Source organism: Myotis yumanensis, unplaced genomic scaffold, assembly GCF_028538775.1.
Source record: "Myotis yumanensis isolate MYYU_CA2020_CCGP unplaced genomic scaffold, mMyoYum1.0.hap1 SCAF_1, whole genome shotgun sequence".
Lineage (NCBI taxonomy): Eukaryota > Metazoa > Chordata > Mammalia > Chiroptera > Vespertilionidae > Myotis > Myotis yumanensis.
Window position 1 is genome coordinate 186,362,775 of NW_027223752.1, and position 13,146 is coordinate 186,375,920.

The following is a 13,146-nucleotide window of genomic DNA, read 5'->3' on the forward strand; positions in this document are numbered from 1 at the left end:
TTCTGTATTGTTTTTTTGGTCTCTATGTCATTTATTTCTGCTCTAATCTTTATTATCTCCTTCCTTCTGCTCACTCTGGGCTTTTCTTGTTGCTCTCTTTCTAATTCTTTGAGCTGTAGAGTTAGATGATTTACTACCATTTTTTCTTGTTTGTTGAGGTAGGCCTGTAGAGCTATAAACTTCTCTCTCAGGACTGCTTTCATTGTGTCCCAAAGGTTTTGGATTGTTGTGTTTTCATTGTCATTAGTTTCCAGGATGTTTTTAATTTCTTCTTTGATCTCATTGGTAACTCAATCAATATTTAATAACATGCTATTCAGCTTCCAAGTGTTTGAGTATTTTGGGTTGTTTTTATTGTAGTTTATTTCTAATATTATGCCCTTGTGGTCTGAGAAGATGCTTGGTATGATTTCAATCTTCTTGAATTTGGGGAGACTTTGTGACCCAATATGTGGTCTATTTTTGAAGATGTCCCATGAGCACTTGAGAAGAACGTATATTTTGTGGCTTTGGGGTGCAGTGTTCTGAAGATGTCAATTAAGTCCATCTGATCTAGTGAGTCATTTAGGATTGCTGTTTCTTTGCTGAGTTTTTGTCTAGCGGATTTATCCAGTGATGTCAGTGGTGTATTAAAGTCCCCTACTATGATTGTATTGTTGTCGATCTCTCCCCTGATACTTTCCAGGAGTTTTCTTATGTATGTGGGTGCTCCTGCATTGGGTGCATATATGTTTATCAGGGTTATATCCTCTTGTTGTATTGATCCCTTTAGTATTATGAAGTGGCCTTCCTTATCTCTTGTTATGGCCTTCACTTTGAGGTCTATTTTGTCGGATATAAGTATTGCTACCCCAGCTTTTTTTTTCATTTCCATTTGCCTGAAAGATATTTTTCCATCCCTTCACTTTCAGTCTGTGTGAGTCCCTTCTAATGAGGTGGGTCTCTTGTAGACAGCAAATGTATGGGTCATGTTTTTTTATCCATTCAGCCACTCGATGTCTTTTGATTGGACCATTTAGTCCATTTACATTTAAAGTTATTATTGAAAGGCACTTGTTTGTAGCCATTTCTATTTTTTTGTGGCTGTTTTCTTTCTGGGCTTTTTATTTCTTCTTTTTACACCAGTCCCTTTAGCATTTCTTGCATTGCTGGCTTGGTGGTGATGAACTCCCTTAGCCTTTTTTTGTCTGTGAAGCTTCTTATTTCCCCTTCAATTTTGAATGATAGCCTTGCTGGATAGAGTATTCTTGGATTCAGTCCTTTGCTTTGCATCACTTTGTAAATTTCTGCCCATTCTTTTCTGGCCTGATGTGTTTCTGTTGAGAAATTGTTTGATAATCTGATGGGGGATCCTTTGTAGGTAACTCTCTGTTTCTCTCTTGCAGCCTTTAAGATTCTCTCTTTGTCTTGTACATTTGCCATCGTTATTATGACGTGTCTTGGTGTCGGTCTTTTGGGGTTCATCTTGCCTGGGACTCTCTGTACTTGTGTAACTTTTTTCTTCCCCATATCTGGGAAGTTTTCTGTCATTATTTCTTCAAATAGATTTTCTAATCCTTGCTGCTCTTCTTGTCCTTCTTGCAGCCCTATTATGCGTATGTTACTTCGTTTCATGTTGTCCCGAAGCTCCCTTAGGCTCTCCTCCTGTTTTTTAATTTTTTTCTCCAGTTGCTGTTCAGATTGAGCTTGTTTCTCTGCCTTATCTTCTAACTCACTAATTCGGTCCTCTGCTTCTTCTAGTCTGCTGTTGAAACTTTCCATGGTGTCTTTGATTGTAGCTATATCACTTTTCATTTCTTCCTGACTCTTGCATAGGTTGTTGATTTTCTCATCCATCCGGTGAATGAATTGTACAACCATTATTCTGAATTCTTTTTCTGTCATGTTGCATGCTTCAACTTCATTAATTTCCTTTCTTGGTGATTCCTCATTGTCTTTCCTCTGGGTGTTGTGTCGTCTCTTCATTCTGATTATCTCCTGATGGTTCAAAGGTCGAGTTGCGTGGGCCTGGGCCGTGTGCAGTGGGAGGCTCCCACCACCCTAGTGTCACTGAAGAGCTCTGACACTAAGATGTGTGGTTGTTGTTGGTTGGTGGGAACCAGGCTCGCTCTGTGTCAGTGTTGCCAGCACTCAATGTGGCCTCGCACGTGCCCTTAGAATTAGGGACCCTGCCTGCACCTTGCTGAAATAGAGGCCCCCCCTGGAGCGTGTTGAAAACCAGAGCCCCCTAGCTTGCACCAGGAGTCAGAGTTCCCCAAGAGTCCTGTATCAGAGTCTCTGTTGCTTTGCGCGACCTCACCTTGAGAATCAGGGTCCCTGTGTGCCCTTGCACCAGGAATTGGATTCACTGGCTCTTAGTATGAATGCACAGGAAATCAGGGTCTCAGGCGCAGGTGATAAGAAACACAGTCAAGTCACTGGTGCTTGGTGCTGCCTCCTGCCCTGAGAAACAGGGTCCCTGGGCCTGTGCTAGGCAGACAAATTCCCGTTCGCGCGATTGCTCCCAGCCCAGGGCTCCAAAGCCCGCAGTGAGTGTAGGATCAGTTCCCGGTGGTGCGCGCTTATGCTCCCAGCCCAGGGCCCCGAAGCCCGCAGTGCGCATAGGATCAGTTCCAAGGTGCTCGCACACTTCCAGGCCAAAGTTCCTGCAGCGCTGAGGCCCTGGCAAGGGGTAGGTCTATCAGTTAGTTACTCTGGCGCTGCCCGCGAGCCTGGGGGAAGGGGGGATGGGCTCTGTTACTCACGCATCTGCCGCAGGGATTTCTGAACTTTTGGTGTCCGAAAGGTCTGTAGCTGTGGTCGCAGGTCTCTGTCCCCAGTAGCTGCAGGGTCCTGGTATGCGTCGGAGATCAGACTGGGTGGTGCTGAGGCCAGGATCCTAGTCTCAAGCAGCTCTGTTTCCCAAGATGGCATGGTCGCTGTGCCTTTGCTGGCCGCCCGGAGTGTCCGCGCCAGGAGCGGGACTCCGCCACCTAAGACTGCCGGGTTTAGCAGCCCCTTAGAAGACCTGCAGAGTCTAACTGTCCCTAGCTCATACCTGATTTTTTCTTTTAGAAGAAAAATAATACTATATTCTATGTCAGTTAGTTCAAGGATATATTTTCCTTTGCTGCTGCTTTATTTAACATGAAATACTATGCATAATAATAGTTTTTAAAAGATATGATTGGTTAGCCAGAGCTAATTTTTATTAATATACCAAAGGTTTTTAATTTTCCCTTTGTTTTTCTTTCCCAAGCTAATTACTGCAGTGGTGATGAAGAACTGGAAAGAGATTGTTGAGTCTTGCGACCTTAAAAATTGGAGAGAGGCTTTAGCTGCAGTACTGACTTATGCTAAACCTGATGAATTTTCAGCGCTTTGTGGTAAGAAAGTGAGCTTTTTATTGTGTATATGGCATGGTATAAATAAAATTGACAAATGTTATTAGAAATTTTCATAAACCTACCAATCACAATAAGAAAAAGGAGTTCTGCCCTAGCCGGTTTGGCTCAGGGGATAGAGCATAGGCCTGCAGACTGAAGGGTCCCGGGTTCTATTCTAGTCGGGGGCAAATGCCGGGGTTGTGGGCTTGATCTCCGGTGGGGGCCGTGCAGGAGGCAGCAGGTCGATGCTTCTCTCTCATCATTGATGTTTCTATCTCTTCTTCTCCCTTCCTCTCTCTAAAATCAATAAAAATATATTTCAAAAAAGAAAAAGGAGTTCTTATTTGAATGTTTCTTTCGGAATTATGGGGATCAAGCTCCCAACCTGGGCATGTGCCCTGACCAGGAATCAAACTGTGACTTCCTGGTTCATAGGTTGACGGTCAGCCACTGAGCCACACCAGTTGGGCACTAGTCATTATTATTATTGATTTCCAAGAGGAAGGGAGAGAGAGAGAGAGAAACATCAGTGATAAGAGAGACTCATTGATTGGATGCCTCCAGCACTGGGATTGAGCATGCAACCCGGGCATGTGCCCTGATGAGGAATCGAACCCTGACCTGCTTTATAGATGGGCACTCAACCACTGAGCCACACTGGCTGGGCCTAGTCATTGTTTTTAATAATATTGTTTAATGATTTTGGTTTCAGACAGACCAGTCTTGGAATCTTGCCTCTGCTACTTACTAGTTGTACAAACTAGTCAAAATTACTTTTTCAGCATTAGCCTATTCATATGTAAAATGGCATATAATCAGCTCTTACTTAATGTTAGCTTGGTAAAATTAATAATTATAACATTTGAGTAGAAATTACTATTGAACACCATCACTAAACTGGTGGCTAAGGAATAATATTTATTATTTGTAAGAACAGAAATTTCAAGCTGCTTAGTATAAGAAGAAACAGCACTTTGCTACCTTGAAAGTATTATAAGACTGTGAAAATTATAAGAGATTAATTTTATTAATACAAATAATTTATAGTAGTCCTAGTTGTCATTATATAAAATATGCCATATTTTTGACTGCTTAAAACATCTGATGTGATAAAATGGAGTTAAATGCTTATTGGAATTTTTCTGTACAAATATTGTTTTCATTTATTTTTTTCTGGTGTAAGTCCATTCAATAGGTAGGCATAGAATCTTATGAAGTTGTTCATTATATAGAGTTTGTCACACTTTCTCATTCCTTTGACAAATATTTACTGAGCATTTATATAACAGAGTGACTTTGTTTCTACCTACTACTTACTGGCTGTGAAGTTTAATCCTTAGTTCTGGAAATGATATTGGGCTGCTTATGATCTCATGTACAGATTGCCTTGAGTACAATCTTATTTTGTTTTCCTCTTGATCTATAGATCTTTTGGGAACCAGGCTTGAAAGTGAAGGTGATAGCCTCCTGCAGACTCAGGCATGTCTCTGCTATATTTGTGCAGGGAATGTAGAGAAATTAGTTGCATGTTGGACTAAAGCTCAGGATGGAAACAATCCTTTGTCCCTTCAGGTTAGTATCTTTGAAACAAAGGATGCTTCCTTTTTAGTTGTCTTTCACCCTACTTATAGTTTAGAAATTGATTTGTTCCAGAAGTTCATTGCTTTTACCCTCACTTATTTACATTTTAGTTCTTTTTCTGGTTAATTATGTGTATTTATTGTTGTATTTAGTGGGGCAAAGTTTGAGATGATGGGATAAGTTAAATGGGGTTGCAACTGTTTGTGAGGTCAAGGTTGTTAAGGTGGGTTATTGGGGGAACTAGGTGGCTAAAGCATGAAAACAGCCATTGCTTTATTTCTTTTCCTCATGCTCCTCTCTCTGCCTCTAGTGACACTGTCTGCTTTGGGCAAAGAAAGAAGCAATGTGGGGTAACAAATGGGAAGTATCACCAATACCAGTAGAGAATCTTCATGGTTAATGGGAAATGAAAGTAAGAGGTCAGTGTAATCCTGTGTAGCATTAATACATGGACAAGGGAGAAAGTAAAAAATTATTCTCAGGCACTGACTAATTATATATTTCAGTTTTTTCCCCTAAGCATTTAATCAGCAGAGTCTCTTGGTATTTCAGTCTAATTTTTTTTTTTCTTTCTGGAAAGATGTTTTTTCAGTAGGGTTGTTGCTTTAAAGATCACTCTGTTGAAACTGAAAATCTGGTAGGAAATCAAGGTTTCCTATTTGCTTCTGAGAGAAAACACACTTCTGGATTTATGAAGGGCAGATAGGTAGGATATTCTTGTGCTTTATACCTGAAGTATGGCTCCCATTTTTTAAAATATATATATATATTTTTTATTGATTTTTTACAGAGAGGAAGGGAGAGGGATAGAGAGTTAGAAATATCAATGAGAGAGAACCATTGATCAGCTGCTAAGGTACATGCCCTTGACTGGAATCGAACCTGGGACCCTTCAGTCCGCAGGCCGACGCTCTGTCCACTGAGCCAAACCGGTTAGGGCTGGCTCCCATTTTCTGAAACATTGTTATCGAAGAACAACATGAGAAATTTTGGATTAAAATAGTAAGCACATTTGAAGGTCACCTCATAGTAGTACTGTTTTTATAATATTGACTAGAGGCCCGGTGCACAAAAATTTGTGCACTGGGGGGGACGGGGGGTCCCTCAGCCCGGCCTGTGCCCTCTCGCAGTCTGGGACCCCTCGGGAGATAACGACCTGCTGGCTTAGGCCTGCTCCCGGGTGGCAGAGGGCAGGCCCAATCCCTAGCTGCAGCCCCTGGTCGGGCTCAGAGCAGGGCTGATCAGGGAGTTGGGGCACCACCCCCTGTCACGCACAGAGCAGGGCCAATCAGGGGGTTGGGGCGCTGCCCCCTCTCACGCACAGAGCAGGGCCCTCAGGGGGGTTGGGGCTGTCTCGCACAGAGCAGGGTCGATCAGGGGGTTGGGGAGCTCCCCCCTGGGCTGCTTCAGTGCGAGACAGAGGTCAACGGGGCCGCCCCGTTGTTTATAATATTCCTTTGGTATATTATAAACACATCTGCTCTGTCTGCTTTCATCCTGCTCTGTCTCGCACAGAGCAGGGTCGATCAGGGGGTTGGGGAGCTCCCCCCTGTCACTCACATAGTAGGGCCGATAGGGGAGTTGGGGCACCGCCCCCTGTCACACACACAGCAGGGCGGATCAGGGGGTTGGGGCGCCAAACCCTGTCACACTCAGGGCAGGGCCGATGGGGAGGTTATGGCTCTACCCCGTCACACAGCAGGGCCGATCAGGGGGTTGGGGAGCTCCCCCCTATCAGGCACAGAGCAGGGCTGATCAGGGGGTTGGGGCACCTTCCCCTGTCACGAATAGAGCAGGGTGGATAGGGAGGTTGTGGCCCCGCCCCCTGTCACACACAGAGCCGCAGGGCGATCAGGGGGTTTGGGCGCTGCCCCCTGTCACGCTGATCCTGGTGCCGGGAGGCCTCGCGGCTCCGCTGATCCCGGTGCTGGGAGGCATATTACCCTTTTACTATATAGGATAGAGGCTTGGTGCATGGGTGGGGGCCGGCTGGTTTGCCCTGAAGGGTGTCCTGGATCAGGGTGGGGGTCCCGCTTGGGTGCCTGGCCAGCCTGGGTGAGGGGCTGATGGCTGTTTGCAGCTGGTCACACCCCCTTCAAGGTGGGGGCCCCCACTGGGGTGCCTGGCCAGTCTGGGTGAGGGGCTGAGGGCTTTTTTCAGGCTGGCGGGTGACTGAAGCTCCCAACCGCTCCTTTTTTTCTTTTTCTTTTTTATTCTGGGCCAGCTTTAGCTCTGAGGCTTGGCTCCAGCTCTGAGGCCTCGGCTGCTGAAAGCAGGTATCTGGTTTGTTTGAGTTCTATAATCAAAACACTGTTTCAACTCCAGCTCTGAGATCCCGGCTGGGTGAAAGCAGGTTTCTGGAGTTTTGTTTAGCTTCTATATTTGTAACAATGTTTCAAACTGCAAGCTCAGAGGCCGGCAGCGGCAGACGGGGAACGTTGGCTTCCTCCGTCACTGAAGCAAGCAAGCCTCCTGTTTGCTTCAAGCTGCCTGGCTGCCGGCCGCCATCTTGGCTGGCGGTTAATCTGCATATCGCCCTGATTAGCCCATGGGAAGGGTAGCGGAGGTACGGCTAATTACCATGTTTCTCTTTTATTAGATAGGATAATGTGAAGTGTTCACTTATAGTTTCTCTTATACCTGCTGGAATCCAAGTTTCTGCCTTTGGACATCTGCCTCAGTTTCACTTTGGATATTTGCCTATCTTAGCTTATAAGTATCTGGCAGTTTAAGGAAGTTTAGGAGAAGGTGGTAACCTATGCCCTATTCATGAGTAAGAGACCTTGTTCCTCCTTACTTTTTCAGTTACCTAAATGGTGGTCAGCTATTCCAGACCTTTTTAAGAGAGATGATGATAGGCACTGTACTTTTAGTAGGTTTTGGAAATCTTAATAACTCTTTTCCTGTTTCTTCTCATACACATCTTGGAATCTTCGTCTTTCTCCTTGACTCTCCTTTCTTCTTCTCATTTAGGATCTGATTGAGAAAGTTGTCATCCTACGGAAAGCTGTACAACTCACACAAGCCATGGACACTAATACTGTAGGAGTTCTTTTAGCTGAGAAGATGAGTCAATATGCCAATTTGTTGGCAGCCCAGGGCAGTATTGCCGCAGCCTTGGCATTTCTTCCTGAAAGCACCAACCAGGTAATTCATTTTTCTCCTTCTAATGTGTGAGTATGATGAGTCCCATAGAATAACGCTCAGTATTAAACATAAACATACTAGTAGGTGGAATGTTTGGAAGGGTTGAATTTTTGTCACATGACTGTAGGTGAATATTATGTCTGACAGTTTTGTTTCTTTTTAAATATATTTTTATTGATTTCAGAGAGGAAGGGAGAGGGAGAGAGAGAGAAACATCAATGATGAGCGAGAACCATTGATCAGCTGCCTCCTGCACGCCCCACACTGGGGATCGAGCCCACAACCCGGGCTCTTCATTGGAATTGAACCTGGGACTCTTCAGTCCACAGGTCAACACTCTATCCACCGAGCCAAACCAGCTAGGACTGTCAGTTTTTCAAGGATCACTTTAGGTGTACCCAAGCTGTGTCAGAGAGATAGGATGCTCTTGTAGTATGATAGAACCCTTTGTATGGAGGGGCATAGTATTTGAGGAAAATAAATAGGAAAAGGACCAACTTTTTGTTTCTTAAGCCAGATGCTAATTCTGTCCACAAGTTTCTTTGTAGGAATTTTCCATGTTGAAAAGCTATAAATGTTAATACTTTATCAGACTAGTGGGCTGTAACTTAAAAATTCCCACAAGGTCCATCCCAGATATTAGTGATGAAGTTTATTCGATATGCCATTTCAGTCTGATACCATGTGTGAGCAAGTATGTTTTTAAGTATTCAAGGCAGGAGAACTACATTACATTCCTAATTTAATTTCCTTATTTGGTGTGCAATAACACTCAGGCTTTTCATTGTATTGGTTTATTTCAATTCAATAAGTAACTGAGTATACAGTGATGAGCAAGAGTGCCAAGATCCTTTTCCTGGGGGAGTTTCCAAACTCAAAATGGCTGTGTACAAATGAACATGAAATTCCAAAAGTGCAGAGTGCTGTGGTAGAGTTAGTGCTGTGGGAGCACAGAAGAGGGAAACCTAAAACCCATGATGGGGCATGGGTGGGAGTAAGGGTAGGGTTTGAGGAAAATATTTTTTTTTTATAAACATTTAGAAAAATATATTTTTATTATTTCAGAGAAGAAGGGAGAGGAAGAGAGATATAGAAACATCAGTGATAAGAAAGAATCATTGATTGGCTGCCTCCTGCATGCCCCGTACTGGGGATCGAACCTGCAACCCAGACATGTGCCCTGACAAGGAATCGAACCGTGACCTCTTGTTTCATAGGTTGATGTTTAACCATAGAGCTACACCAGCTGGGCTGAGGAAAGTTTTTATAACTACACTGTGTGTCTGCAGCTTATTTTTGAGCTTTGCAGATATTTTTTCTCTATACTGTATTTTTTTTTCTGTGTATGAATGAGTCTATGGTTTTTAATTTAATTTTTTAAATCTTTTCTTGTTGAAAGTATAACATATGTCCTCTCCCCCGCCCCGTTGACCTTCTAGCCCACCCCAGGCCTTCACCACCCTAATGTCTGTGTCCATGGGTTATGCATATATGCATACAAGTTCTTTGGTTTACCTCTTCCCACCCTCCCCCACCTTTTTATTGTAAACTTTATTCTGTTTTTATGGATTTTTTTAGTTAAAATTGTTTTAAGTATTTTGTCTGTGTTAGGGAATTACCAATAAATTTCATTGAGTAAAAACACATCTGTGTTCCAGGACTGTGGTGATATGATTCTGCAGTTGGTTTTATATACACTTACATGTAGGAGACAGCTCATATTTTTCTAAATTATTAATAAGTATATTAGGTAGAATAGAAACTTAATCTTTATGATGACTTTTTATATATATATATATATATATATATATATATATATATATTTTTTTTTTTTAATTGATTTCAGAGAGGAAGTGAGAGGGAGAGAGAGAGAGAAACATCAGTGATGAGAGAGAATCATTGATCGGCTGCCTCCTGCACACCCTGTACTGGGGATTGAGCCCGCAACCTGGGCATTTGCCCCTGACCGGAATTGAACCAGGGACCCTTCAGTCTGCTGGCTGATGCTCTAACCACTGAGAAAAACCACCTAGGGCTTTGATAACTTTGACTTAATAGTTTTATATGACTTTTTACTTAATATGGTCTCATTTTTTAAAAATTATTTAGAGGAGAAGGGGGAGATGGAGATGGGGGGGGGGAGAGAGAGAGAGAGCGAGAGAGAGAAAGAAAGAAAGATAAACATTGATTAGTTGCCTCCTGCATGCGCCCTGACCAGGCCAGGGATTGAACCCACAACCTAGCTATGTGCTCTGACCAGGAATCAAACCTGCAACCCCTCAGTGTACGGGCAATGCTCCAACCCACTGAGCCACACCAGCTGGGGCAGGTCTCATTTTATATTATTGAGCTATAAGATGCTTTTAAGACTAACTTAATCTAAGATCTTTAGATCTTCTAGCCTTAGAATTAAATGGTTTATTTTCAGTACTATTTATAACCACATACATTTTCTTTCTTTCTTTTCTTTCTTTATTTTTTTTTATATGGAACGCTTCACCAATTTGCACGTCATCCTTGCACAGAGGGCCATGCTAATGTCTGTATCGTTCCAATTTTAATATATGTGCTGCCGAAATGAGCACCACATACATTTTCTATACATTATTCTTTATGGTTTTCTTTGGGCTTCTAAAGAATGTTTTTTATATAAATGTAATCTTGATGTTTCTTTCTCCTACGTATCTTAGTAGACCCTTAGTATTTTCTGGGGAATATGTCCCAAGATTTTTTTAAAAAATATATTTCTTTATTGATTTCAGAGAGGAAGGAATAGGGAGAGAGAGACAGAAACATCAATGATGAGAGAGAATCATTGATCAGCTGCCTCCTGCATGCCCCATACTGGGGATGGCGCCCACAACCCAGACATGTGCCCTTGGCCAGAATCGATCCCGGGACTCTTCAGTCCACAGGTTCTATCCACTGAGCCAAACTGGCCAGGGTTGTGTTGAGATTTTTTTGATATCGTTATAGTATACAATTATCCTCCATAAAAGACAATAAAGAATACCTAAAATGTCTAAATGACATGAACTTAATAGAAATGTATAATTTTAAAGGTATTGAAATGAATTCTTGCTGAAACAGTTTAACATTGCCTTTTTATTGTTAATATAGAACATGTATATAGTCAGCTCATACTGGAGATCTGCATAGTTGTAGATCTGTATAATTTCTTTGAGTTTGACATCTTATTTAAAACATCTTTTTAAAGTAGTTTTTATCTCTGTCTTAGAGCATCATTTTCTTTCATCACCATCTTTAGCAGTTGATTCTCTTTTGGGGTCTTTTTTCCATACAAAGAAACAAAGTTATATTTTTTAACTACTTTTGTGATTTGTGAGCATTACTCAACTATAAGAAAACAACAGAAGAGCAGTGATGAGAAGTGACATTGATCTTGTATGCCATCATGTGGTCAGCATAATTCAAATCACTGCGTCAGTTACATTAAAAGTTACTCTATGTATAATGGATCTTTGGTGTCAAGTCTTGAGTATTAGAATGATGTCAAAACCTAATGTGCCAAGGTCTATCTATATATATAAAAGCCTAAGTGACCATTTCGACCTAACGACCAGAACGACTGGAACAACCGGTTGACTAGTTGCTATGACATGCACTGACCACCAGGGGGCAGACGCTCAACGCAGGGCAGCTCCCACAGCTAACCTCCTGCGGCCTGGCCCTGCCGGCCCCCCCATCAGCCCTGATCAGGGGGCCACCGGCCAACTTCCCGTGGCCCTTCCACCACCCCCCACACCCCCATCACCAGCCAGGTCGAAGGACCCCACCCATGCACGAATTTGTGCACCGGGTCTCTGGTTGTAAAATACACAGCGTATGAGCAGATACATGAATGATCAAGCTTATAGTCAAACCTCAGTTCTTGAACATCTCTCATCTATAGCAGTTCGGTTCTCGGCCAAGTTATTCATGGAAAAAATGTCTTGGTTGTTGAACAAAACTGGATCTCCGCTCTACAACCCATTCATGTTGATACCTGTGTGATCAGTCACGAGTTTCTCAAGGAACAAACAAAGGAGAGAATGTGCGAGTATGAGTCAGTTTACTGTTAAACTTGCATTGTTAACATCTCAGGAAATTGTGTTGTGAATATTTTTGTGTTTTTTTGCTTTTGTTGCTGCTGATTTTTTTTTCCTTTTTTAATTTTATCCCACTCATGTCACTCTGTGCTTGTCCCTTCCCCTCAACCCTGACCCTCTCCCTCTTTCACCCTGCCCTGGCCTGCTGGCCTGCTCCGCCCCTCCTGCCATGGGGCAAGGTTAAAGGCTGAAAAGGACAGGCCAGACAGTATTTGGGATCAGCATTGGGGATCACATGGCCCTGCAAGGAGGTCTGTTGCTGCTTAATATTATACCCTGGGTCCTAAGAAGGTTAGTGATAGCAACAAAGTGAAAAGAAAAATTGTGAGAACAAAGTAGGGGTCTGGAGCAGATGAATTCAATTTACATAACTTCTAATGGGGAAAAAAAGATTCAGTTTTTGAACAATTCACTTCTACAAATCGCTTCTCAAACAAGGTCAAGAACCAAGGACCACTGTACTTTAAGAAAATCAACATACTGTCATATATTGGGGTGAACTCTAACAATTTGCCTTGTTTTCTTCCATTGCTTCTTATAGCCAAATATTGTGCAGCTTCGTGACAGACTTCGTAGAGCACAAGGAGAGCCTGTACCAGGACAGGAATCACCTCAAGTACCTTATGAGAGGCAGCAGCTGCCCAAGGGCAGGCCTGGACCAATTGCTGACCAAACACAGATTCCAAGAGTTCCAACTCAACAATATTATCCCCATGTGAGTGAAATGGTCCAGATGACGTCGGAACATTTACGTATTTCTGTTCAAATTGGTGGTTTTAGCTTGTTGGGTTAAGAGACCTTGTATGCTATGATAAAAATAGACAACATATTCTTCAGATATTTAAGGTGTTCTTTTATTTATTTTAAGATATTTTTTTTAAATTAGCCCTTTAATCTAGTCCAATAGATTATATTTTAAATATACATTTAAGCTCTCTAGGGAG

General features: G+C 42.6%; 1 protein-coding gene and 1 non-coding gene across 27 annotated transcripts in view; one reads left to right on the forward strand and one right to left on the reverse strand.

Moving 5' to 3' along the window:
• Window positions 1-13,146, forward strand: part of SEC31A (SEC31 homolog A, COPII coat complex component) — a 77,964-nt gene that overhangs the window by 41,793 nt on the left and 23,025 nt on the right. For all 26 annotated transcript variants that reach the window (XM_070393721.1, XM_070393729.1, XM_070393763.1 and 23 more), the window contains 4 exons: window positions 3,239-3,365; window positions 4,792-4,937; window positions 7,920-8,093; window positions 12,744-12,917. In XM_070393721.1, coding sequence (XP_070249822.1) covers window positions 3,239-3,365; window positions 4,792-4,937; window positions 7,920-8,093; window positions 12,744-12,917 — 621 coding nt within the window. The remainder of the gene's footprint in view (window positions 1-3,238; window positions 3,366-4,791; window positions 4,938-7,919; window positions 8,094-12,743; window positions 12,918-13,146) is intronic.
• On the reverse strand, window positions 10,574-10,678 carry LOC139000287 (U6 spliceosomal RNA). Its single transcript, XR_011469556.1, has one exon. It is a non-coding gene; the product is annotated as a U6 spliceosomal RNA (small nuclear RNA).